General features: G+C 41.9%; 1 protein-coding gene across 10 annotated transcripts in view; it reads left to right on the forward strand.

Annotated features, from left to right (window-relative positions):
- The first annotated feature begins 1,801 nt into the window (after positions 1-1,801).
- LOC137108623 (receptor-type tyrosine-protein phosphatase beta-like) overlaps positions 1,802-26,233 on the forward strand; it is a 40,762-nt gene continuing 16,330 nt past the window's right edge. For 2 of the 10 annotated variants that reach the window (XR_010912224.1, XM_067493447.1), the window contains exons 1-15: positions 1,803-1,970; positions 3,306-3,707; positions 5,172-6,832; positions 10,738-11,017; positions 15,154-15,465; positions 15,656-15,919; positions 17,343-17,606; positions 17,992-18,267; positions 18,546-18,812; positions 19,261-19,527; positions 21,166-21,429; positions 22,302-22,565; positions 22,877-23,140; positions 24,242-24,505; positions 25,928-26,197. Coding sequence is in view for 8 of the 10 variants with exons in the window: in XM_067493447.1 (XP_067349548.1) it covers positions 1,919-1,970; positions 3,306-3,707; positions 5,172-6,832; positions 10,738-11,017; positions 15,154-15,465; positions 15,656-15,919; positions 17,343-17,606; positions 17,992-18,267; positions 18,546-18,812; positions 19,261-19,527; positions 21,166-21,429; positions 22,302-22,565; positions 22,877-23,140; positions 24,242-24,505; positions 25,928-26,197 (5,371 nt within the window). In the remaining 2 variants the exon portion in view is untranslated. Of the gene's footprint in view, positions 1,971-3,305; positions 3,708-5,171; positions 6,833-10,737; positions 11,018-15,153; positions 15,466-15,655; positions 15,920-17,342; positions 17,607-17,991; positions 18,268-18,545; positions 18,813-19,260; positions 19,528-21,165; positions 21,430-22,301; positions 22,566-22,876; positions 23,141-24,241; positions 24,506-25,927; positions 26,198-26,233 lie in introns of all 10 variants that reach the window. The other 8 variants (XR_010912223.1, XM_067493446.1, XM_067493442.1 and 5 more) reach the window with 6 other exon arrangements.

Below are 26,233 nucleotides of genomic sequence, written 5' to 3' on the forward strand. Positions count from 1 at the left end.
ATACAGGTCGTCTGGGTTTGTGTGCACAGTTGAACAGTCCACAGACTGGAATAGTGTCAGCCCCTATTTCCTCTTCATCCTTTAATAATATGACACAGTCCTCTATGAGACACACCTAAAGAACTAATTCATCATAAATACTAAGGTTGAAAATGCTTAATCAAATGCTGAGAAACGTCTTTACTGGATATCCTCCTGTGTGTCCTGCATAGTCAGTAAACATGTGGCAGTGGTAGAAGTAATGCTCCCTGTACAACAGTGTAGAAGTACTCTGCTCTTTAGAGGGGCAAGTCGTGGACCCTCTGAGTCCACGTCTGAGCCCTCTGACAGGAACCTTTAGACCAAATGAACATCATATAGAGACTCAGCACCTACTGGTTCTGGATGAAACAGTTCTGTCCACAGAACTTACATTGAGGCTCATTAGGTTGGTGTTGTTAGCATAGCCCTGTGGAGATCCAGTAGTGAGGAACAGGGGGTCAGAGAAGTGGTGTCCTATACTGACCTCCTGCTTCCTGTTGGACAAGTAGTCCTAAATTGAAGAAGGGGGGTTCTCAGATTACTGAGGCCTTGTCAAAAACAGAGCTGAAGTCCACAAACAGAATGTGGGTGGTTGTCCAGGTCCAGCAATGTTCCATGACTTGGATCAGGAACTGATTGGACACACAACATCGGGCTTCTTTCTTGTCCTCTGTCCACTTCCCCTTGTCCCTGTCCTGTGCTGACCTGAGAGCTGGTGAAGGTGATTGTGGGATGAGCATCAGGTGATGGGGTAATAGTAATAGTAATAATAGCTAAGGGGTGGATGGGGTTGGTGTGAGGAAATATGGTCTAACAGAGAGGTTGTGAAAGGGACGTGTGTGTGCGTGTGAACTCTCTGTGGTCTGGGTTTGTTGGGGTTAAATAGCACAACTTCCTGCTGAGGGTGGAACTTCCTTCTTGCCAATCAGCAACAGAGATTAGCACTCACACCACACTGAAACACACACACACTATTCACCTAAATGATTCCACTCATTCTTTCAAAGTAAAAGACTCCATGTCAGCTTGTAATGGTTCAGAGTGCAGCAAGAATCCAGTTTTCTTTAGTGCACAACCACACATCACTGCCCAGTGACTGCCAGTGTGTGTGTGATGTTTAAACTGAAGCAGCTGAGAGTTCAAAAAGTGAGAGCTGAGCTGCTGCCTCTTTATTAACTCCACTGAGAGAAAGGGACTGTTGGACATGTAGACCTGGACCTATCTCATTGCACAGATCGTAGTCCTGGTCTATGCAGTTTGACTCCTCTCAGGTTAGAGGCTGGTGTTTGCACAGAAGCGATTGAGGGTCAACTCCTCCTGCTCCTTTCTGCAGACAAGGAGAGCTCTCCTCCACCGTCCACTTCCTCACCCAACAGTCACACACAGACTCAAACAGACCGACCTGCAGCCTCTGTAACTGTGCCAGGGTTAGTCAGTGTAACTGTAACTTACCTGTTAACGGGATCTGTGTTTAATTTCACAGTGGCCATGATAAAGGCCTCACAGACAGACGTGAAGTGAGTGGCAGCCTCTAAGACGAATCCAAATGTTTGTGGACATGTTGGGGAAAAGGGAATAAAACATTTTAAGCTGCAGATTTAATGTTTTCACAGCTCAACATGGTCATGATCAACTTTTATCTGGGTTTGAACTCAAACCCAGACACGAACACAATGAGCTGGTTACTCCTCCACCTCCTGCTCCTCCTGTTTGCTCCTGCAGGTTCCCTGGAGGAACTGGACGTGTGTGATGTCCTCTGGTATTTCCGACTGCTCCTGTTCTCTGAAACGTCCAGCACAGCTGAATGGGAGGAAACGCTGCTCACAAACACTCACTTCCCTCCAACACGTCCATTCTGCTCATCTGAAGCTGGACAACGCCTGAGAACTACTGGAGCATGGACGCCCCACTTCTGCTTTTACTTCAGCTTCTGAGCTTCACATCTGCCTGTAAGTACTGATAGTCACACCGGTACGGGTAATGTAGTAATGATGTGGTCGGAAACTAACAGACTTCTGTGATCCAAACACTGAACCTTTTGTAATCAATACTGTGTAAAACCAGCTGCATGTTACTGTGTAAAGACTGCTGAATACTGTGTAGTACAAGTGGACACAAGCAGAGAAAACAAATGTCCAATGTACATTTATGGAAATACGTAACTACCTTGTCATTACCAATTACAGTATGTACTCAGTTTCACAGTCATTTATCTTTTTTATACACAAAATATTTGTCCTTTGACCCAAAGTCTTTTGTCCTTTTTCCTTTTCCTTTTAGTACTTACAGGTACACAGTAGGTAGTGGACAGAGTACTTATAATAGTTCTTATACCATACTGTCAAAATAGAACATCCTGCAACTGGAAAAGTTAGTAAGTATGTTAGAAAAGTATGTAAATACAGTCAGTATGTGTACGTAAAGTATGAAAAGTACTTTTAAGTAATTGTGAGCAAAGTAATCATTATTTCCCAGAGTCACGTCCAGTAAAATCTAACTCTAAAATAAATTTTAAATAATTTAAATATTTTGATGGTTTCTCTGCAGCGAAATGTGTTTAATAGCAGGTTATTGATTGATTTATTATTGATCAATTGGATCCTTGATTGGTGTCAGAAGGACAGACACATGTTGGAATAAACTGAACAAAGTAATTTTAAGGAAAATTTGTGAAACTTGAAATATTGCAACAGTAACATTTTGTACGGACCAATTTTGGATTAAAATCCTACATAGTTTTAGTTGTAGTGCAGTGCAGTATGTGATGGCAGTATTTGACAGCCTGACGTGTGTTTATCCAAAATCTTCATTTGTAAAATACCTCAATGTACAAAGTATACATACTAAAAAGTACAGCTCCCTCTAAGTGCAGTGAAGCAGGATGGTTAAAAAGAACACACTGGATGATGTGTAACCCATCTGTGAATCCAAAACCTGGTTTATTTACCTACTTATTTAAAACCACCAAAGGCTGAAACTGCTGACAACTTGAGATGAACCCAGTTGTGTCATAATCTCAAACCCTGTGACCCAGACTATTACTGATGTGGTTTCAACGGTCCAAAAACCAGGTTCTGGATTCATAGTCAACACAGGTCATTTTTTAAATTAGTCTCTTTATGGGATGTTTTGTCCCTTTAAAGCGTCTGGTCTTTCATTGTAGAAAATAGCTGTGAAAAGTTGAGGTCTTCAGTCTGTTGAGGTCTGTGGATTGTGTGACTTTGTATCTGTCCTGTGATGAAGCTGGTTCAGGTCTGTGAAGTGATGATGTTGTCTCTCTACAGCTAGGTTCAGCATCATTCTGACCCCCCAGAACCTCTGTCTGACAGTCCAGAATCACCATGTCAGGTTGGGTCAGTGTAATGCCTCTAACCCCTCCCAGCAGTGGGCATGGACAGGTGGAGGGAGGCTCATCCACTCTCAGTCCTCCAGGTGTCTCTGGGCCGACCCCAGCCCCCACCTCCCTCCCCACACCCGCCTTGTCAAACTCAATGACTGCAGCAGGGCACCCACATGGAGCTGCTATGGCACTGAGGGGGCATTCGGATTGGCTGAGACACACATGTACTTGAGAAAACTGAACTCACTGGTGTTGGTGGGACAAACCCTGCAGACGTCAGGGTGGAGGAAGTATGACGTGGACTCAGAAGGGGATCAGCTGATCACGTCTTTATGTCCAGAGATAGGTGAGATCAGGAGGACCACCTGGTTCAGATGCTGTCATCTGTCAGTTAACAGGCCCCCCCTCCACCTACTGATCAGACTGTTTAACATAAATCTGTTTAATGTACATGCAGCATAACAGTAATCAGATTACTAATTTGCTTGTTTGACACGTATAGTGACAGAAGACACTATTGTGTCAGAGTAGACTAAACTCATGGTCTAATACTCCATGAGTGGACACAGACTCATTCAGTGGGTCAGCCTTAGTCAGGAGATGGTCTGTGTGAGCCAGTTAAAAAAAACGTCAGAGTCCTGATACTGACTTTCCTCACATTGTTGCTGGACTCACTCAGAAAGGAAGAAGTCAGCAGTGTTCTTCCTGACTGCAGCTCAGCTTGCAAGTGTTTGCCTCAAAATGTACTCCACTACAAATAGTACTACTTTAAATTCCTTACTTAATTTGAAGTAGAAAAGAAGATGAAGTAAATGTACTTAGTTAAAAAAGTACTAGTACTGTACTAAGAAAAGAATATTTTGATGCTGCGATACCATGAATGTTCACATCTTGAAACGTCTAACAATTCAAAATTGTTGTTAACAAAAGTAAAGCTGTAAAGTTCATTTAGCAGAATAAAAGTAAAAGTAGCCTGATTTGGAAATACTCCAGTAAAGTAAAAGTATTACAAAATTTAACCTACATTTAAATGACATTTAAAGTGGACGGCAAAGTAAGAATTTCATTGGGCATGGAAACATGCTTTCTGTCTGTGCATATGACAACTGAATTTTGAATCTTGAAATAGAAACATGCCTCACAATTGACCAATAGAAACACAGTTCTGACTAACGAATAGGAGCAGAGCTCTGAATGACCAATAGGATCACAGAGCTTATTTTAGTGCTGTCCTGGAGAAAAAGAACTAACTGTGAGTGATAAGGTGGATTTGTTAAATGAAAGACAAGTAGAGTTTTGATTAATTATAGATTTAGAGAGCTATTTAGCATCAAGCTATTGTAAACATTGACATATTGTATGGTGATGAAAATTAAACATTCAAAGTTGAAAACTGCTACAAACAAGTTGGAACAGTTGGAACAAATTTACTATGACTAAAGCTAACACAAGCTAGCTGTTTATTGGAAGTATCATATGAATCAATTGAATGTGAAAACGTCATAAACCACACTTCCAGGGTTTGTTGTTAGTAGTTTTACTAACAGTAGGTCATTGGATGTCACCTAACATTAGCCTAATTTAGTGCCACAAGAAGAGGAAACTAAACGGCTAAATGTGACCTAAATGACCTAAATGTGTGTTAAGGATGGAGGACTTACTAGTAGAGTCAGAACTTCAGCTTGTTGCTCATTATCAAACAAATTAGTAAGAACATTTAAATTGAAACTTAAACATAAATATATAATGTGACTTTACATATTTGTTATTATTTCCCATATATTAAAGTTCTTTATGCCTTATTTTTCAGACACGTCTATCTCCAACGTCTTTTATTTGTCCACACATAAACCTGCGGGACTCAACAGCTCAACGTTCAGAACTCCGGCCATATCTCCGATAAATGAGCGATTATCAAATACACTAAAAACCCACAGAACCCCCAGAGGGATCATCTACTCAGAACTGGACAGTCCAATAACTGACACAGCTGCAACACATGTGGACAAAGTCACCACACCTCAAACCAGAAGGTCAGTAACAGAACAGTCACCAGCAGATGTTTCAGCTTCAGTCACAGAGCGTTGGAGTCTGAACAGCAGCTACGGTGTCTTCTCCAGTCCAGCTGGTTCAACCACTAACGGATCCAAGGCAATATTAGAGAGTTTGTCAGCCAGAAACATCCCTGAGATCAGGACTGAAGCAGAGACCACATCAGTGCACCAACAGGTTTCCACCACATCCTCAGCAGGAAATGAGTTGACTCAAAGCAGCAGTGTGGGTCTGGTTCCATCCACAGGTTCATCAGGTGTAAACACAGGAGAAACAGGGTTTTCATTCACCTCTGTGGTCATGTCTAATTCTGGATACACAGCTGCAATCAGTTCATCCACTGTTTCTGACACAAACCATGATACTGATGGGAACACCACAGCTTCACTTTCACCTACCATCTCCCATTCCCCTACAGCTGCAGAAACGATGTCTTTAATAGACCCATCCCATATCCATCAGACCCCGTCTACGACTTCCCCGACTCAAAAAACAGTCAGCTTGGTGCTGTCGACAGACTCTACAGTCCATCCAAAGATTTCAGCAACCAGCATTACTCAAACTGCCCCACATGCATCTCCAACAGCTACGGTAGTAGCCCCCACCTCAACGCCAACGGTCACATACACAAGTCCAGCAAACGCTACCAAACCCACCACCACTTTTTTGAGCACACCTGTAACCAAAAACAACCCCCCCACCACTTTTGTAAGAACTGCTGTAACCACAACCAGCCCCACCACCACTTTTGTAAGCACACCTGTAAGCACAACCAATCTAACCAACACTTTTGTAAGCACACCTGTAAGCACAACCAATCTAACCACCACTTTTGTGATCACACCTGTAACCACAACCAACCCCACCACAACTTTTGTAAGCACACCTGTAAGCACAACCAATCTAACCACCACTTTTGTAAGCACACCTGTAAGCACAACCAATCTAACCAACACTTTTGTGAGCACACCTGTAAGCACAACCAATCTGACCACCACTTTTGTGAGCACACATGTAAGCACCAAGAAACCCACCACCACTTTTGTAAGGACACCTGTAAGCACAACCACTACGATTTCTGTAACTGCAACTGAAACCACCACACCCCCTAGAACCACAGAAATTCCAACCACCATGACCATGGGGACGATAACAACTTCTTCTTCTATAACACCAACTGCGACCAAAACTACATCCACTACACTACCAACTACCACACAAACTGCAACCTTTACAAATACATGGACCCCCACTGCAACCTCGACAACCACCATTGAAACAACACAACCTATCACTCCAGCCTCCACCACACCCAGTAAAACAACTCCTGCAGCTACAACCAGAGCAACAACGACGACTACTCTTCCAGCTACAACCACACTTCAGACGACAACTTTAGAACTGAGCACAACTACACTCGTAAGTCCAACATCTGTGTGGTGTAGAGAGCATAAGACACCTGTTAGAATAGAGGAATTGTAGACCTGGATGAGGTAGTTGATGTAGGAAGTTGTTGAGTCGACCACTCTCTAGGTGAGAGTTAGAGATTTGAACCTGATGAAGCCCGTGCAGAGACCTGAACAGTGGTGTGTTGGGTTTCCTTTTTGGCAGATTAGAAATGAGACATGCTGCAATTTGGATCATCTAGGGGGAATTAATTGTGATGCTGGTAGCCCTGTCAGCAGGACACTGCAGTAGTTTAGACAAGATATGACCAGGTCCTGCTCAATGAGTTGAAAAAAAATCCGCTGCCTAAGAGATGGAGGAGTTGTGTTTAATGATCTACCTCTTGGAATTTGTTTTTGTTATGGTTCATGTTTTCCAATTTATATTGTTCCTTAGTTTCCTCTGTCTTCGCTTACTCTTACACACATCTCTAAGTCTGTACACAAACCCTTATGGTTTTCCTTCTCCTTTGTCCACTCTCCCTTCATTGCCTCCGGCCACACCCATGCCCAGCTGCAGCTGTTCCCTCCATCAAGCCACAGTATAAATAGTCCTTGCTTTTTTCAGTCATTCCCAGATCCATGTCAATACCTGAGTTTACTAAGTGGTCCAGTTCTGCCAGATGCCACATTCTCTTTGTTTGTATGGACTTTGTTCACATTCCTGTTGTTGTTGGCCGTTTGAACAGTAGTTTAGTTAATACTTGCTCCAGGTCATGTGTTCATACTTACTGTAGCTTCTTATTTCCCCCTCTGTACACTCATGCCTAGTCACTCTAGTTTATTTGTCATTCATGTCTAGCTTCTCTAGTTCTCTATCATGTTCACACCCAGCTTTTCTAGTTCCCTTAGTCTGGTTCATATTTAGTTTCTCTAGTCCCTTAGTCATGCTTAGTTTAGTTCTGTTCTGTTTGGTTTCGCTTGTTTATCCAACTTTTTGCATTAGTTACCTTCTTGGTTTTGTTAATGCTGATTTTTACCTCCCTCTTGGAGTGGTTATCGGTTAGTCATTGTGCCCTTTTTATGTTACTTAGTTCTCCAATAAATCCTTTTATTTCCACAGTTTTTACTTGGTTCCACCTTTATACGAAATGTGAAAATAAAACTCTAGTTGAAAAGGGGCGGAAATGGCTGCAGAGCTTGTTTTTCTTTAGGAAGTTGTGGACACCAAAAAGGGGGAAAAAAAAGGAATATTGCTTGTAGATCCAGTAAGTGGGTACAAACACCATGCCACATTAACCATCATGCTTTTCTGGTTTTTAGTAATAAAACTAGGGAGAAGAGTTGTGTTGGGTACATATTTGTTCTGTCAAGAGATCAGAATCTGACTGATCAGTCATGTTGTGCTCAAGCCATGGTGGTTATGACAATAACTCAGAGCAGCCCTTTTTCACTGTCCAATGATACATGGGACTCAATCCTTAACCTTGTTATGTGCTCAACACTGTAACAGTTTAGGGTTGCACATAGAGCTCATGTGGAAAGTTAAGGTATCATATTTACCCAGATGTTAATGCCTGCCATCATATGCAAAACTAATGAGATGTTGCTTACCTACATGTACTGGAGCCCTGGAAACATACAGAAATGGTGTATACAACCCTATTTGATATACTTAGTTATAATATGGTAGTGATGGGCGGATCGATAAAAAAAATCAATATTTCGATCTTGATGGCCAATTTTTAAATATCGATTCTCAAGTTAAAATATCTATATTTTCTGTTTATTTATTCATATTTTCTCTGCAGTCATATCCGAATGTTTTCTGCTCCTTCTACACACAAGAGAATTGTACAAATAGGCAAAATGTGTCTAATCCATAGTTAGTTTTAAACTAAGGGAAGGAAATACAGATGGGTATCTAAGACATATATATAGATGAGGGCAAGTCATGGATATCAAGTGACATAAGCTGTTCACCTGATAAAGGAAGTGTCATGCTGTTATCATATGTTAATGTTTTCTCAGGTTATTTGAAATAATGGAAATTTTAAAAATGCCAATAGGTTGAACAATGATTTTGCTGTCTTTTTAATGTTTTTAATTATTCCCTGTAAGGGCTCACGTGATTGTGTTTAATCGTGATCAGATGACAGAATTAACATAACACTCTGGTATCAGTATCGGATCAATATTGCGATACTAGCCAAGGTATTACTTGGTATCAGTTTGAATCTGGTATCTCCCATCACTGTAATCAGGAACCAAACCTCTTGGTTTAATTATTTTGGCATGGATGGAGAGGTGGACAAACGTTCAACTCCAGCCAAACACACTACATTGTCTTTTGCCTCCCTTTGGGCAAACATACAGTTTTGCTCAAGTGGATGGTTGTTGCCTCCTTATGCCTACTGACTCAGGGACATTATGTCCTATTTATTTATAAGATTCGTTATTCAGCCTGACTTGTTCCAACAGCTGTGGAGAGCCTACAGTTCGTTCAGAATTGAAGTTAACCAGAAGTCTACTTATTGTTCTCTCCCTCCCTAAGTGACATATGATCACTACCAACATACCAGCATCAACTTGTCAAGTCTCTTTTAAAACCCTGACTTTCATAATTTCTTAATACTTTTATATTATACAGTGATTCATGTCTTTTGCATCAAGCTTTAAGATAACAAAAGTCTGATATATTGTGACTGCAGCATGAAGATGGGGTGTGGAAAGGGAAGGTGGGTGGAAGAGGGATTGAGGCAAGCTTGTACATGGATTTCTTTTAAAAAAACAATAACAATGAGAACAGGGAGTTGGACTGAGTGATTAGGTAAAGGTCAGGGCTTTGTGTGTTGATGTGTACAGTCCTCTCATCATCTTTAGAATGTGGTGTCTACATGGACCATAATAAAACTTCATCACAACAGCATCCATGTCTTTAATGATCTGTATATGGACTGGTTTCTGTTTGTTGGAATATGACAGTGACAACATGTGTCATGAACAGAATTAAATTCAATATAAAGATCAGTTTGGATGGCTTAGGACTGGTCTATAATTAGAACTGGTTCCTGGCACTGAATGTGAAGCTGCTTCCTGATTGGATTACTCTTATTCAGCCCTAACAATGGTGGGTTCTGCTATGATGGATGGAGCTCAGTTCGATGCAAAAGGTCGTCAGAGAAAGTCCAAGGCAGTCAGGAAGGAAGCAGAGTGGGGTGTGGGTCTGCAGGGAGTCCAGGCTGCTTCTGTTCTGAGTGAAAGTTTAAAGATCCCTGTGAGAGAGAGTCCGGACTGTTGAAAAACGTTTGAATTAACTAAGAAGATTCAGATTTATTTTACTTTTACTTCTGAGGATGAGGGTGTAGTAGTGGACGGAATGTGTTAGGGACACTTCTTGTCCCAACCTGAAGATCATTAGCTATTCTAACTCTACATCCCCGTAATGTCAGCTCACCTGGGAAGGTATCGCTGGATTTCCTTTATGCTAGTTGAACAGACGGATTTAACTTAGTGACCGCAATGCTCAGATGCCTCATGAGATGTTTGATACTTGGATTCATTTGGAGTGTTATTGAGGTGAGTGAACAGATCTGTTGTTTGGAATGTTCATCAATCTTCATCAGGAAAGATCTCCATGCTTTCAGCCCTAGTCATTTTGGCCACAAACTCACATCTCTAAAGTCTTTAGAACCAGCTGAGTTGTGTCATATGTGCAATATTTTGTATAGATTTTACTGCAAATCCAATGGTTCCTCTGAAACATTGGGTGGACGGAGTACTCACATCCTCAATGTCCAGCGTTTAAATGTATTTAAAGCTAACCATTAAAACAAAAATACATTTGGATACTTTTATATACATTTTCAGAGACCCCCTTTTACCACTCCTGTTAAACTGTGCTGTGCTCACCTGTGCTAGTGTGATTTCCTGTTCTAGGTCCAGACCTCCACAGATTCCAGCTGCTCTGCGAACCTGACTAAGATCATGTCCAGTTCAAATTTGGCTGTGGTGACATTAACCACAGATGGCCTGTCCTGTAACTTCACCCTGGTCACTGAGGATGAATCCTGGGCTCAAACTACTTACTGTGACCCACATGGAGAGGCCGGGACCAGTTTCATCTGTAATGTCACTGGACTGGTACCTGGGACTCTGTACTGGTTAACGGTGGTTTCAAAGAAGTATGGAGAAAGGACCAATGTCTCAGTGAGAACAGGTAAGAACCAGAACAGAGTCTACCTGCTGCAGTACGGAGGCAGAGTGGTTAGCCCTCTTACCTCACATCAAGAAGGTCCTGGGTTGAATTCCCAGATCAGACAGGCCTTTCTGTGTGGAGTCGGCATGTTCTCCCCATGCTTGTGAAGGTTTCCTCTGGATGCTCCAGTTTTCCTTACCCCTACAAACATGTGTTAGGGACCATATCAGGTTGGCCCATAGTGGCAGCCATTTAGGATTAACCCTCCATTTGATCATCTGGTGCAATTTCATTGTACACCATATATGTATAATGACAAATAAAAAACTTTACTTTACCTTTACAAATTGAACCACCAGGAACCACAGCTGGGATGGGGTGGCGTGATTCTGAGTTCATGATTGTATATCAATGTAAAAGCTTCACCAGTAGGACATCTGGTAAATGCCTGCTTATATAGTGCTTTTATCCAAAGTGCTTTACAATGTTGCTTCTCATTCACCCATTCACACACCAATGTGTCTGCTATAGCATTGTCGCAGTATGTGTCCCTGTCTGGCTTTGAGAAGTCTTAGGGACAGAACCATAAATAATAAATTAAACAATAGTTTATAAAATGACTTCATATCTGCTCCACTGACTAAGACACTGCAGACAACAAAGTACAATATTCAGCTGATAATGAAAACAAACACCAATATGAAGCAGTTTAAGGGTTTGAAGCTGGTGATACCAACTCCTGGCTCTGACACACTCGGTTTTCCAACAATGATTTTCATCGAAATTCAAGTATTTGTTTCCTCACCCACTTCCCTTTTTACATTGTTACTGCAGCAGCGGATGTAGGACACCTTAACCCTCTACTGAGATTAGAGACTCCAGGGGGAGAAATTATCACACAATGACTGTGTTTCCATGCACTTAAGTAACCATGTTACTTGGAGAAATGAGCTTTCTCAGGTAATCTGGGAATAGATTTTACGTGAATGGTAAGACAAAGGAAAAAAGAGGAGAGACACAGCTGATTGACAGAGCAAACAAGGCACTTTGTATTTTCTGTTGAACCATAGACTGACTTTGTTTTTAAAATGAGGTGTCATCACTCTGTTAATGATCTCTCCTTTCATTCAGTCTTTCACTCGGCTGTGTGTTTCTGTCTGCAGGCTCTTGTCACACACATGCACAGTTAGAGAAAGCTGATTACAAACCTGGTTAGACATATACATGGCAGAGAGATCTACATTCTCTGAGATAAATCATCCTGGGAAACTAGGTTTCTCTAAATCCCTACCCAAAAACCAGCTGTCCCATTTACATGACATAAAAAATCAGGTTTCCAGAGAGCCACCTGTAACCTGGTTACTTAAGTCCATGTAAACACACTGCCTGAGAGAAAGTCAGAATTGAAAAGTGTTTTAGAGCTAAATTTATCAATTTTAATCTATTTTCAGAGTTTAATATCTGTGAAGATTCTTAGTCATCCAGGTTTGGTTATCTGAAGATTAAATAATGTCAACTGGACTTCTTTGTTCTTGGGCAGGTGGAAAGCAGCTTCTTCAGTCTGAATAAGTGGCTAGGGAATCCAGTTACATCCTTCAGAGTAGACCTTTGTTCCACCCTGGCCTCACACCAACAAGCTTACGTCCGTGATCCACCATCAAGAGCCATAGAGTGAACATGATACTCATGAAAGCTCAGAAACATCTGCTGAGTGAAAGGATAAGACAGACCCCCTTCACCATTGACACTTTAAAACTGAAATTGGACAACCTTCACCAGAAACTTTCTACCATCCCATCTAACTTAGTTTTTGGACAGAGTCATACAATTTTTTCATAGGGAAAGGGGAAAGAAAGACAAACCAAGAAGTTTGACATTCTTCTCTCCTGCAAACAGACAGCAGAGGGGGGCACCGGGAGTAAGAAAGATGAAAAGTTAACAAAAGAAAACACAATGAACTAGTGGGTAAGGAACCTCTCAGACAGGGATCTCATCCAGCCAGAGAGGGAGGTCTTGGCCAGAGGCCTATAAACTTTGTAATTAACCCAGGTTCTAGTTGTGTATTTTATTAAAGCAACTGAATCAGCAACATGGATTTGCCAGTTGCAAAGGCACGTTGAAAGTCTCTGCAGCATTAACCATGGCTCAACCACCACCAGCCAACCTCACTGCCCAGGAGAGAATGTTCCTGACATCTCTCAGCAGGGCCTGCCAATAAAGGAAGGTGCACAGTTGTCCTGAACACTGAGGATTACCACAATAAAGTCACCACACTCTTAGACGCCCATCACACATATGAGAAGCTGAAAAGAGATACCACCAGCGACTACAAAACAAAGGTTATAGACTGCTTAAACTTACTGTAAAGAGACCATGCCATCAATAGGGTAACCTACCACAGCCTTTATTCAGGAGAAGCCACCTGTTCCATGTATAGACTTCCCAAGATACACAAGGAAGGAGCAACACTCAGACCCATTGTCAGCAGCATTAATTCAGTAACTTACAACTTGGAAATACTTGGCCTCCCGCTAGTTGGATACACTGATAACCCAATACAAAACTCAGAGGATTTTGCAGCCAGGGTCAAAGAGCTGAAACTGGATGCTGTTAAAACCATGGTATCTTTTGATGTCACTTCCCTCTTCACCAGCATTCCCACCATTGATCCCCTAAAAGTCGTTAGGAAAAGACTAGAAGATGACCACTCCCTGCACACCAGAAACAACCTCAACCCAGATCAGACCTGAGTGAGTTCCACAGACAGAAACATGGCTGTGCCAAGGGTTCTCCATTGTCACAGATTGTCGCCAACCTATACATGGAGGAAGTGGAGAAGAAAGCACTCAGTTCACTGGTTCAGATATGTAGATGACACCTTGGTAAAGATCAAGATCCAGGAGGTACATTCTTTCACAGACCACATAAATGCAGTTGATACCAACATCAAGTTCACCAGGGAGGACACGACTGACAACCGACTGGGCTTTCTGGACTGCACAGTGAACTTTAGGACTTGATGCAACCTAGAAATACAAATCTACAGGAAACCCACACACACAGACCATTACCTACAGTCTGATTCCCACCACCCACTGCAAAAGTAGGAGTCATCAGGACCCTGCACCATAGGGCAGAAAACATCACCACCTAGATAGAATAGAGGATAGAAAGGCCTGTGGTTATCCTAAGGGGCCTTAAAACGAGATGGCATCCAGATCCAACATAAGGACGAGGAACAGAGCAGAGACTCAGAGTCAAAGGAGACACCTGGTGTGTCAGAGAAGCTCAGAAGGATCTTCAGAATTCACCACATAATTGTTTACTTCAAACCCAATAACACACTGTGGCCAAGACTGGTCCACCCATAGGACCAAACACTTAGATACAAGAAGAGCAATGTAGTGTATGCAGTCCAGTGCAGTGAAGAGTGTTCAGCGCTCTACATTGGATAAACCTAACAGCCTCTACACAAGAGGATGGCCCAGCACAGGAGAAGAAACACCTCTGGATCCGAATCAGCAGCGTACTGTCCATACACCTGAAGGATGAAGGATACTTGCTAAGGGATGACAATGTCCACAATTTGGACAGAGAAGACAGGTGTGAGAGAGGAGTAGGTGAAGCCATTTATGTTCACATGGAGAATCCTTCTCTCAACAGAGGAGGGAGCCTCAGGCACAACTCAACCATTTTTTCATGCTGCCCTTCTAGACCACTTCACACATCACTAAGTGGGCCACACGTAACGACTTCCATTTTAGGGGTTTAGGGGATTAGGTTTGTAATCATTACATCTTGATGACTCCACCCTCTTCCCACCTCAAAACCTATTCAGGCCAGGGTGGAACAAAGGCTACTCTGGAAGATATAACTGGGTTCCCTAGCGATTTTATTCAGACTGAAAAAGCTGCTTGGACAAATAGCGGAACATTTCTAACCAAGAAGAAAGAAGTTCAGGTGACATGATTCAATCTTTGCAGACTCAGACTTTATTGCGTATATTAATTACGTTTTTGTGACATGGCACTAAAGCAGCAAGTACTAAAGTATATGAGTTGCAAGCCCAGACATTCCCCTGTGATTCAGGTAAAACTCAATCTCTACAGAGAGAAGCATTACATGTCTTCTGTCTTGTCTCCTCTGTCTTGTCTCAGACCCAGTCGGTCCAGCTCATCTTGATGTCCAACTAGACTATGTTCCGACTCATTATAAAAGCCTGTCAGCAGTTCCGAGTGGTTCCTCAGGTCTGACGGTATCGTGGTCTCGTTCTCCCGGTCATGTGGACTGGTATGACCTGACCCTGATAGACACCAGCACCAAATCCACCCGCAGTACTAGAATTGCAGGCTCTGCAGCCCCCCGCTGTGGTTTCAGCTCCCTGGTCCCTGGAACTCTGTATACTGTCAGCATAGTGGCTACGGCTGGGGACAAGAGCGCTGCACCTATTGTCACTTCAGCAGCTACAGGTGAGACACCACACCTGTCCAGCAACTATAAAGCGAGATCAGTGGGTTCTTGGCCTGATACACAGCCACACCCGACATCAGTCCTGAACCAGTGACCTCATCTGTCCACAAAGAGGTCTCTGGGTTCATCATGATTTTTAAGGTGTAAAGGTGTACTTTCTCATTTCTGCTGTTTCTCTCCCTACTGTAGCCCCCTCCTCTGTCCTGGACCTGAAGGTGGTGTCTTCATCCTCACGCAGCCTCACTACCTCCTGGCAGGTGGGTCCTGGAAGAGCTGAAAGGTTCAGGGTTCTGCTAACGGACCAGGACGGGATACTACTGAGAAATGTGACTTTAAGAAACAGCGAGACGTCTGTTGAACTGAGCAACCTCCAACCAGGAACCCTGTACACTGTTACCGTGGTAACAGAGGCTGTAGCTATGCAGACCATCGCCTCCACAGAGGCTGTCACGGGTACTTATTATGATATGATGCTGCTAGTTTTATTTTTTGGTACATTTCCTGGTTCCCTCTGTGAGTTTGGTAGCTCGTTTCTTCATTGTTGGAACGCTAAGATGAATACCTTTTGCTGTGTAGTGATGAGACAACCATCAGCTCATTTGACCACTTTGTAGGTGAGGGTCAGAACTTTTAACCTGACACACAAAAGTCTTAAAGAGTCATGTTGTTTAATTTTGGAATATTTCAAGCACAAACTTATTCACTGGCCACTTCATTAGGTACTGTAGAGGCAATCATACTCGTATCGAGTGCTACAGCAATTATCCACTGCAGATTGTTGTATGACAAACACTGAACATTAAAGAGATTTATTATCTCTTTATCCCTAATAGCTGAACCTTGTAGCTAGTATAGCTGTGTCTGTTCTTTGCAAAAGCTGAGCTGAACTCCCTCTCTTCCAACAAACTTTCTATATACATAGATTCTACGAAAACTAGTTATACAAACTTAAAAACTAAACTTCAACGGCAGTTATATGATGTCATTAATGACATCATCAGTACACTTATACATAAGCTTCTTAATCTAATTAACCTTAAACAATATAAACAAAAACAGGGAAACCCTGGTTGGCTCAGACAGATACACCTGTACAATTTATTCCAATCAAGTCCTGCAGCTTTGCCCTGAATTCTACTTTTACAGGGAATCACTTTTTAACAACCCAGTCAGACTCCACCACGAACTATAACCTCAGTAACAGACACATAGTAGAATTATAACCTTAAAAACTTAAAAATTATAACCTGTAAAAGCAGAATTCATGGCAATACAGGTGTACCTAATGAAATGGTTTTGAGGGGCAACTTGAAAACAACAGGCATAGTTTCCCTGTTGCCCTTTGTTTTACTTTCAAGCTGTGACTGTGTCTGTCTACTCAGGTTTCCTGGTTATTTTAGGGTTCCCCCCCACACCCTTCCTCTGTCTGCAGCTGCTCATTTAAAACCTTGCCTACCCATAAGCTAAAAATGTGTTAACATCTGAGACAGGTAAGACAGAGCTTCCACCGAAAGACATATTCTCTGCTACCTGTGAATAAAACAAACATATTACAGACATAGCTTTAGATTTAACTTAAGTTGTTAATGTTTTTGAGCTGCTGAATGTTCATATAATAGTTCTGTCCTTGAGCAAGACACTGAACCCCAACTTAGTTGCTCCCAGTGAATGTTGGGCAGCTGCATAGTAGCTCCCCCATCGGTATGTGAGTGTGTGTGATTGTGAGCGTGAATGGGTGATTGAGAAACAGTGTAAAGTGCTTTGAGTGCCAAAGCTAGAAAGGCGCAATATAAGTGCAGATTATTAACCATTTTTTGTTGAGGTTATTCTGAACTGTGACCAGATATCGGAATGATGACAAAAGTTTTCTCTTTAGTCCCAGAATCAGTGTCTAATCTGATGCTGGATAACGACGGAAGCTCCGGCAGTCTGAGGGCTTCTTGGGTCTCACCTGAAGGAGGCGTTGATTTCTACCTGCTGACGCTGTCGGCTCTAGGATCGACCCCTCAGCAGCACCACATGCCTTCCAATATCACGCAGGTAGTCTTTGAGGGTCTAACCCCTGGTCGCAACTACCAGCTGTCACTGAAGACGATGGCTGGAGGAGAGAGTGCAGAGACGAGAACCACAGAGAGGACAGGTGGGTGTTCAGAGGCAAACATACCTGTACAGGTATCAGTCACTTGGTTCCACTCCCACACAGCTGGAACAAGCTTCTGAAGAGTCGATTCACCTGAGAGTCACCTGTGACCCTCAGTGGAGAAAACTCAAGAAGATTTGAGTTTGTACAAAGCAGCTGATTCTGACCTGGAAATTGTTCAGATCTCAAGATTTCCCGTTTTGTCTCAGCTTCTTGTTTCTAAATCCTCAAACGTCCTCATTATTTCCAAGTTTAAATAACAATATCACACATTTTTCAGCTGGTCTCAGACTTTTGGACCCACTGGATCTGTACATAGTTGTCAGACCCAGACTCCGCTCCTTCTGTCTGGACTAATGCCTCTCTCTGTCTGGTTCCTTCCCAGTCCCAGCCCCAGTGTCATCTCTCTCCATGGTACCGCTCAAGGACTGTAGGACCCTGAGGCTTAGCTGGACTCCCCCCTCAGGTGACTGGGAGAAGTACAGCATTCTTTTGAGGAATGGGTCTGGGGTTCTGCTAAACCAGACCATCAATAAAATGATCAGAGAGTTCATGTTTTCAGACCTCAGCCTCAGTCTGGTCCCCGGACGACTTTACATGGCAGAGGTGACGGTTCACAGTGGGAATCTGAGTAACACGGCATACTGCGCCGGACAGCTGCGTGAGTTCATAATTATTAGAATGTCACATTAAAAATGTATTATTTTAACTTTAACCTTGTCACTGAGCCCTGCAGCAAACATTTATTAGTACTTAAATTTTGTAAAATATGTATTTTCCTATCTGTCTATCCTGCACTCGTGTTAAAAGAAATGTAGACATTTCTTCTCTTCAAAGTTGTCTCCTTGACTTTTACTACATTGTACTTCATGTAAATGTAGTACTTTAGTGAAGGACTGTAACATTTCCTCCTCTCTGCTCCCTTCTGCTCTCCTCCAGCTCCTAGCCCTGTGCAGCAGCTTGTCATCCATCACACTGATGAAACTACTCTAAGCATCCTGTGGAGTCAACCGGTTGGTGAGTGGGACGGATTCACTGTGCTCGTCAGACAGACGGATGCATCCACTGTAGTGGCTCGAAGGATCCTCCCCTGGGATTCCAGAGACTGCACTTTCAACATCCTCACCTCAGGACGCCAGTACACAGTGACTGTGACAACCACCAGAGGGAACCTGAACAGCTCTGCCTCAGTGATGGCATGGACCAGTATGTCTGATTAATTCACACAGTCCCTGCTAGAGCAAAATCAGTAAATACTGCTTCCTAAAACTGCTGGTACTGAGGGTCACTCCTGCTCAATGTCTTCTGTGAAAAAATGTCAGTAACAACAGAATGGTCCTGGCTCTTTGGAGATCATGTCCCCCAGTGAGGGTTAGGGGTTTGTCTCATTATGTGCTGGGCAGTGTTTATGACTCGCTGAGAACTGCTTTGACATACAGCAATAACCTGGAACCAGTAGAAATTAAAGGGCTTTGGTTAATTTTACAAGTAAGAAACAGAAGCAAGAAAAGAAATATGTCAATGTTAAAGTTCTTTGAAAAAAATTCAGCTTGCTATGCTACCAGATCCTGAGTATTGTTACTGATCAATAAAATAAATTTGGTGGGGCAGAATGTTGTGTTGGACTGACCTGTGTCTGTGTTTGTCCCCTCAGCTCCAGCTCAGGTCAGCAAGCTGCAGGTTTCTAACGCTGGCACCACTGACAGTCTGCAGGTACAGTGGGAACGAGCCTCTGGAGACTTGGACTCTTATCGGGTCCTGCTGGTCTACGACAGTAGTGTCATCAAGAATGAGAGTGTGGAGACAGTCACCACAAGCATTAGCTTCAGCTCTCTGAAACCCGGAGCTCTGTACAGGGTGGTGTTGACCACTGTCAGAGCCGGTCACACCTCCAGGCAGACGGTGGCCGAGGGACGCACCGGTAAGACCAGAACCCAGATATCTTCTATCAAGGTGGAGGTTCCTAAAAAGTCTAATTTGTCTAATTTTAATGGGGTCAAAGGAGGTCTGCAGATGTCTTGTCCAAAGTGAACTTAAATAACCATTAAATTAACTAACAGAAAATAGCACCTATTTTGGTGAAAAAACTTGGACTTTTTGACTCAGAGATTGCAGAATGTGTTTTTGACCCTCCCCCCCAAAAACTGTGGAATGAATAGACAAAACCAGAGATCATACAAAGAGATCATCAGCATGTAACTTGTTTTTCGATTGTATGGTTTAGATTAGAGTGAGGAAATTAGCAATGATAGTGGCAATTACAAACAGTGGTTTGTTTTAGAGCTAGGATTATTGACTCAAATGTCACTGACATTGCTATTTCTTATAAGACTTAAATAAACATTCATTAATGATACTGATGGCATGTTGGAACAGTTTTTTTAAACCTTATTAGTTTAATGAATGCCCAACAATGTTTTCATTTATGTATCTTATCATGTTGGAACAGATACATTATGGATAAAGTCTGGAACTGGAACTGGAAATTAACTAAATCAACAGATCTGCATTTTCTTAATGAGAAACCAACTAAACATATCTCTACGACACATCTTGAAATTCCTGTTAAATGTTTAACACAGAATCATTAAGTCTCATTAGATTTCAGCTTGCGAACATCAAGCTACGCGATTTTGGAGAAATTTGGTTCTACTGTACACTCAGTAGCTGAAAAGGAGATAATTTGAACATAGACAGTTTCAAACAAATTTGCTCATTTATCTTTTTAATAACCTTGATTATCTGCAGCATTTTAACATTTTTGAAGCAGTTCTGCAGAAATAACTGCCAAGAGACTTCACTGAGTTAATGTCAAAATGTTCTCTGAAACAATGAGTCGTTCTCAGCCTGCCCGTATGTGTGTTTGTTTGGCTAACTGCAGGATATTATTGAAAAGCAGGAATTTGTGAGGAATTTTCAGGAAGTGTTTATGACAACAACAATAAAACCCTGTCAAGGTCTGTCAGAGACTTCCTGTCAGGTCGAGGACACACAAACACTTTACTACTTTTGGAAAATATCTGGAAGAAGTGTTTCTGAGTCACTGAGGGCTTTTTACAGATCAGAGAAACAACAGGAGAATATAATGTGTAGGGCGTGAGACTGTCCTTTTTGTCATTTTACCAGTCTCTAGAAGCTCTCTTAAGTCTGTGTTAAAAAAACAGTTAAAAAAGCAACTTTAGAAATCTGACACAATACAATGTGACATGTTTACTGTACCCAATACAATGAGGTGCATTACAATATTATACAATATTACACAGTAATATATTACAAAATTACACTGATATGATGCAACATGATACAATACAATAAAACATGACACAACACAATATGTTCCAGTGTGGCACAATAAGATACAACAGTGACAGAAAACAATAAAATACATGATGCATCACAATCTGATACTACACATAAGATACACCATGCCAAAATATGACACCACATGATACAGGGGAGTACTAGACACTGCTCTTTTCTGTCCACAGGACAACACTTAACCCAAAGAAAACAAAATCTGAGATGTGTCTTCTTCTGTCCTCTCTGTCTTCCTATTCAGTCCCGGCCGCAGTGGGAGAAGTACGGGTCAGTAATAACGGTCGCATGGACTTCCTCAGCGTGTCGTGGCGTCCGGCTCTGGGTGAGGTTGACAGTTACCTGGTGACTCTGAGGGACAGGGAAGAGACAGTTCACACTCTAGCTGTTTCTAAATCCAGTCCAGAGTGTGTTTTTAACTCTCTGGTGTCTGGACGTCTCTACAATATCTCCATCGCTTCCCGCAGTGGCAGCTACCAGAACCACACCTTTGTCCAGGAGAGAACACGTAAGCTCAGTACTGACTTAGCCCCACCCCCAAGAAGAGCAAGACCCCTAGACTCAAAAAGACATGTTTTTTACTGCTCTTACTTCTCCATTGAAGGCATATCTAATGTTATGACTGGAGTATTTTATAGAATTCATCATAATTTTAAAGACCCAGTTTATACAGTCATTAATTTTAATGAGATTCAAACAGTGCACTACATCCTGTAAGATCATTAGATGGCTGCCCTGACAGAACAATGTATCTCTGAAATGTCAATTTTTATAGGTGTTAAATCTCTACCTTAAATGTTCATTTAATCCTTCATCTTAATCACAATACAGTAAATCACAAATACAATAATTACACCACCAAATGTAATGATAGATGGTTTTCACTGGACAGGGAGGGTGTTGGAATTTGTAATCTAAAATGTAACTACAAAACTAATGAGACAAATATATTGCAAAGTACTGTATTTCTCACTGAACTGTAACACAGGAGTAGAACTTTACTCTTGCATTACATTCAGATACTGGAGTTAAAGTACAAGTAACTTGAATTTGTATGCAAAGGGCAATTGTTCAGTAAATGTACTTGGTTACATTCCACCAGTGGGAATGGGCCACAGGCTAGTGGATGGAGCAGAGGCACGTGGCTGAATGATGCAGGACAGCTGTGTATCTGAAAGGAAGAGAGTCTGGGACATCTAGTGGTAGGATGGAGAAGTGGCAGGAGGGAAGAAAGACTGGGTCATACTGAGTCCTTTTCCTTAATCAAACCACTGATGCTTATGTTAACAAAGAAATCAGGCAGCTGTGCTCAGGTTAGCTAAATGTTTAAAGTGAATCTGCTGACATGTTGAGTACTTAACAACCGCAGTTCTTTATCAGAACCCTCAAAGGTCCAGAGCCCAACTGCGAGCCATGGTGCTCGGGACGACTACCTGAAGGTGTACTGGCGTCACGCGGCCGGAGACTTTGACTTCTACCAGGTGTTCATCAAACACAACAACATTTTCCTGCAGAACCAGACAGTACTCAAGACTCAGAGTGAGTGTGTGTTTAATGGCCTGGTGCCCGGCACACTCTACACCGTGCTGGTGAACACCCGCAGTGGGAAATACGAGAGCAGCGCCTCAACGCACGGCAGAACTTGTGAGTTTTCACTGATACAAGTCTATTTCAGCAACTGCTGAAATAAGAAGGGTTCTAAAACTAGGAACAAAAATACATTAGTTTTAGAATTTCCTGACGTCTTATGACTTTTCTGTGGGAAACGTTTGACTTCAAAAGTCAAACTCTTGGTCATCTCTTACCTAATTTACATGGTTATTTCAAAATATAACCGGAGAGCAGGAAAATTGACACAGTTAACGAGTTAACAATTAATATTTCTGTCAATTTAAATCATAGTCCCTGACCAGTAACGGTCTAACTTCAGTCCATTTCCTTTTATTATCCTGTAGTCCCAGCAGCAGTCCAGGACCTGGTCCTGGCTGAGCGGGACACGGAGGAACTGAGAGTGACGTGGTCAGCTGCTCCGGGAGACAAGGATCATTACGAGATTCAGCTGCTTTTCAATGATATGAAGGTGTTCCCTCCGATCACGCTGAGCAGCGCCAAGAAGGAGTGTAAGCTGTCATCGCTTACACCTGGAAGGCTTTATAAGATCCTGGTCTCCACCTTCAGTGGCCCATACCAGAGAGCCCAGTTCATCGAAGGCCGCACAGGTTAGAAAACTGCTGATGTTCCCTAAATGTTAGTTCAGGCTAAACAGCTGTGATGGAAATTATGTGCCAGACACTACACTGTGGCAGATACTCATAGGTACTGTAGTATTTAGAGCCAATGTCTGTTAAAAAAAGTGATTCACCCTGATTTTGAAATGTCACATTTTAAAATGTTTTACTGTATAAAAAGATATTATGGCATATAAACAAGTCAAATTTGCAGGAACAATAAATGTACTACTGGCTAGTTTGAACAGGAAGTGAAAAGCTTGTGAGATAGCCAAAGTTAATTGGATATGTTAGTAACTGTGTTACCTAGTGAGTCATAGTTTCTACGATTATAAGTATGAAAACCTGGGAGAAGATGAATCAGTCCTGCTGACAGCAGCCAAGCTGTGAGGTTTGGATTCCAGTATTTAGATCATTCGATTTAGTTAAGCTAATGCCACATTTCTGAGTAAGTTATAAATAAATTAAATACATATATTAATTCACTTCAAATGGACAAAAAATGTTTGTGTACCTGAATTTAGCCTTCTCCATGCATCTTTCAGATTTTCCATAAAGTAAAATCTTCTGTCTGTGATTAAAGGTTTGTTTGACATTAATCCCTTTAAAAGGTAGAAAATCAGAGTACCTGCTTTGCTACCTTTAGGACAACAGAGCAGTTTGTGATTAAATCCCCAACTTCCCCAGTCCAGATTTCAGTGTCTTTGGACAAGACACCAAGCCCCAAAATGATCCATGTCATTGCCTTGCATGGCAACTGTGTCACCATCTGTCTGTGAGTTGTAAGTTGCTTTGGGTTAGAGGTTCGGCCATACACCTAAATAGAAAAAAAATTTTTAGTACAATGAGGTATGACTCTTGGACCACAACCAGTTTTATGATTCCAGTTAAATACAAAACTGCCCAATTTAGTGAAAAAGTCCAATTAGCCAACAAAAGACATCGGTTCCACTGCTATTTGCAGGTCTGAACTTATCGAGATAATTCCTAAGTTTATATGTTGGAGGAACATGAAAGGGATTTTTAAAGTGGTCCCAGAGAGTTGTGTTCCTCGTATCTGCATCAGGATAAAATGTGTCCTCTCTTCTTCAGTTCCCAGTAAAGTGAAGAACGTTCACGTTAGCAATGGTGGAGACAGCAAAAGTCTCAAGGTGAGCTGGACTCCAGGTCAGGGGGACGTGGATGCGTACTCTGTGTTCCTGTACCATGAGAGTCAACAACTGGATCATAGGTCTGTCCTCAAACACAAGAATGAGGTGACTTTTGGCTCACTGCAGCCAGGACAGATGTACAGAGTGATTGTCCAGTCTCTAAGTGGAGAACTGCTCAACAACAACACGGCCTCAGGACGCATGGGTCAGAAAACTTTACTTTATAGTGTAATATCTATTGAATTGAGTTACCCACAGGTTAAAATGAAGTAGTTTATATGGTAATTTCTACTATAACACCTCATATGTGAAAAAAATCTGGTACAAAGACATAATTGCATATACAGTGCCTTGCAAAAGTATTCATGGACCTTAAAAGTTTCCACAGTTTTTCACATTACAACCAAAAATGTAAATTTATTACCCTGGGATTTTATGTGATAGACCAACACAAGGTGGTACATTGTGAAGTGGAAGGAAAATGATAAATAGTTTTCAAAATATTTTACAAATGAATACCTGAATCAATACTTTGTAGAACCACCTTTTGTTGCAGTTACAGCTACAAGTCCTTTGCAGTGTGTCTCTACCATCTTTGCACATATTGTGACATTTTTGCCCATTCTTCTTTGCAAAATAGCTTAAGGTCAGTCAGATTGGATGGAGAGCATCTGTGAACAGCAATTTTCAAGTCTTATCACAGATTCTTAATTGGATTTAGGTCTGGACTTTGCTTAGATCTAATATGCTTAGACCACTCCATTGTAACTCTGGTTGTTGTCCTGCTGGAAGGTGAACCTCTACCCCAGTCTCAAGTCCTCTGCAGACTCTAACAGGTTTACTTGATTTCCCTGTATTTGACTCCATCAATTACGCGAAAAAGTTCAATTTTGGTCTCATCTGAGCAGAGCACCCTCTTCCATGTTTGCTTTGTCCCTCATATTGCTTGTCGCAAACTCCAAATGGGACTTCCTATGTCTTTCTTTTAACAATGGCTTTCTTCTTGCCACACTTCCATAAAGGCCAAATTTGTGGAGTGCGTGAATAATAGTTGTCCTGTGGACAGATTCTGCTTTAAATTTCTCCACAACCTTATCCCTGACATGTCTGCTGTGTTCCTTGGACTTCATGATAATGTTTGTTCACTAATGTTCTCCAACAAACCTCTGAGGGCTTGACCAAATTTTAAATTACACACAGGTGGAGTCTGGTTACTCATTAGGTGACTTCTGAAGGCAATTCGTTCCATTGAATTTTAGTTAGTGGTATCAGACTAAAGGGGACTGAATATGAATGCATGGCGTGCATTTTCAGATAATTATTTGTAAAAAAAAATTAAAACCATTTATCAATTTCCTTTCACTTCACTATTATGCACCACTTTGTGTTGGTCTATTAGATTAAAATTCCAATAAAATAAATTTTCATTTGTGGTTGTAACATGAAACAATTTGGAAAATTTCAAGAGCTATGAATACTTTTGCAAGGCACTGTATAATACATTTGATATTGTCTGTACACTAAACAATATATTAAATACCACATGTAATGGAGCAACATAATTACTATAACATACCAACACACTTGGGCTATGCAAATGTGACCATATCTTTGTACCTGTGTGCAGTCCCCTCAGCAGTGACGGGGCTCCAGGTGGAGGACCTACACAGCACCTGCAGCCTCCAAGTAATCTGGCAGGAGGCTCTGGGTGTAGCTGATGGATACAACTTGCAGCTTCTGGACACCAGAGGAGGTCTGGTCACAAACTACTCTGAACCCGCTGGACAAACCATGCACAGGTTTGAAGGGCTCACTCCAGGAAGGAAGTACCAAGTTGTAGTCCAGACCACCAGCGGAGGGGTCCACAGCCTGGGGGTCAGAGCTGAGGCTCGGACAAGTAAGACTTCTTATTTCTTTATATCAGAGTCACACA

Source organism: Channa argus, chromosome 23 (genome assembly GCF_033026475.1).
Source record: "Channa argus isolate prfri chromosome 23, Channa argus male v1.0, whole genome shotgun sequence".
In the NCBI taxonomy this organism is placed as follows: domain Eukaryota; kingdom Metazoa; phylum Chordata; class Actinopteri; order Anabantiformes; family Channidae; genus Channa; species Channa argus.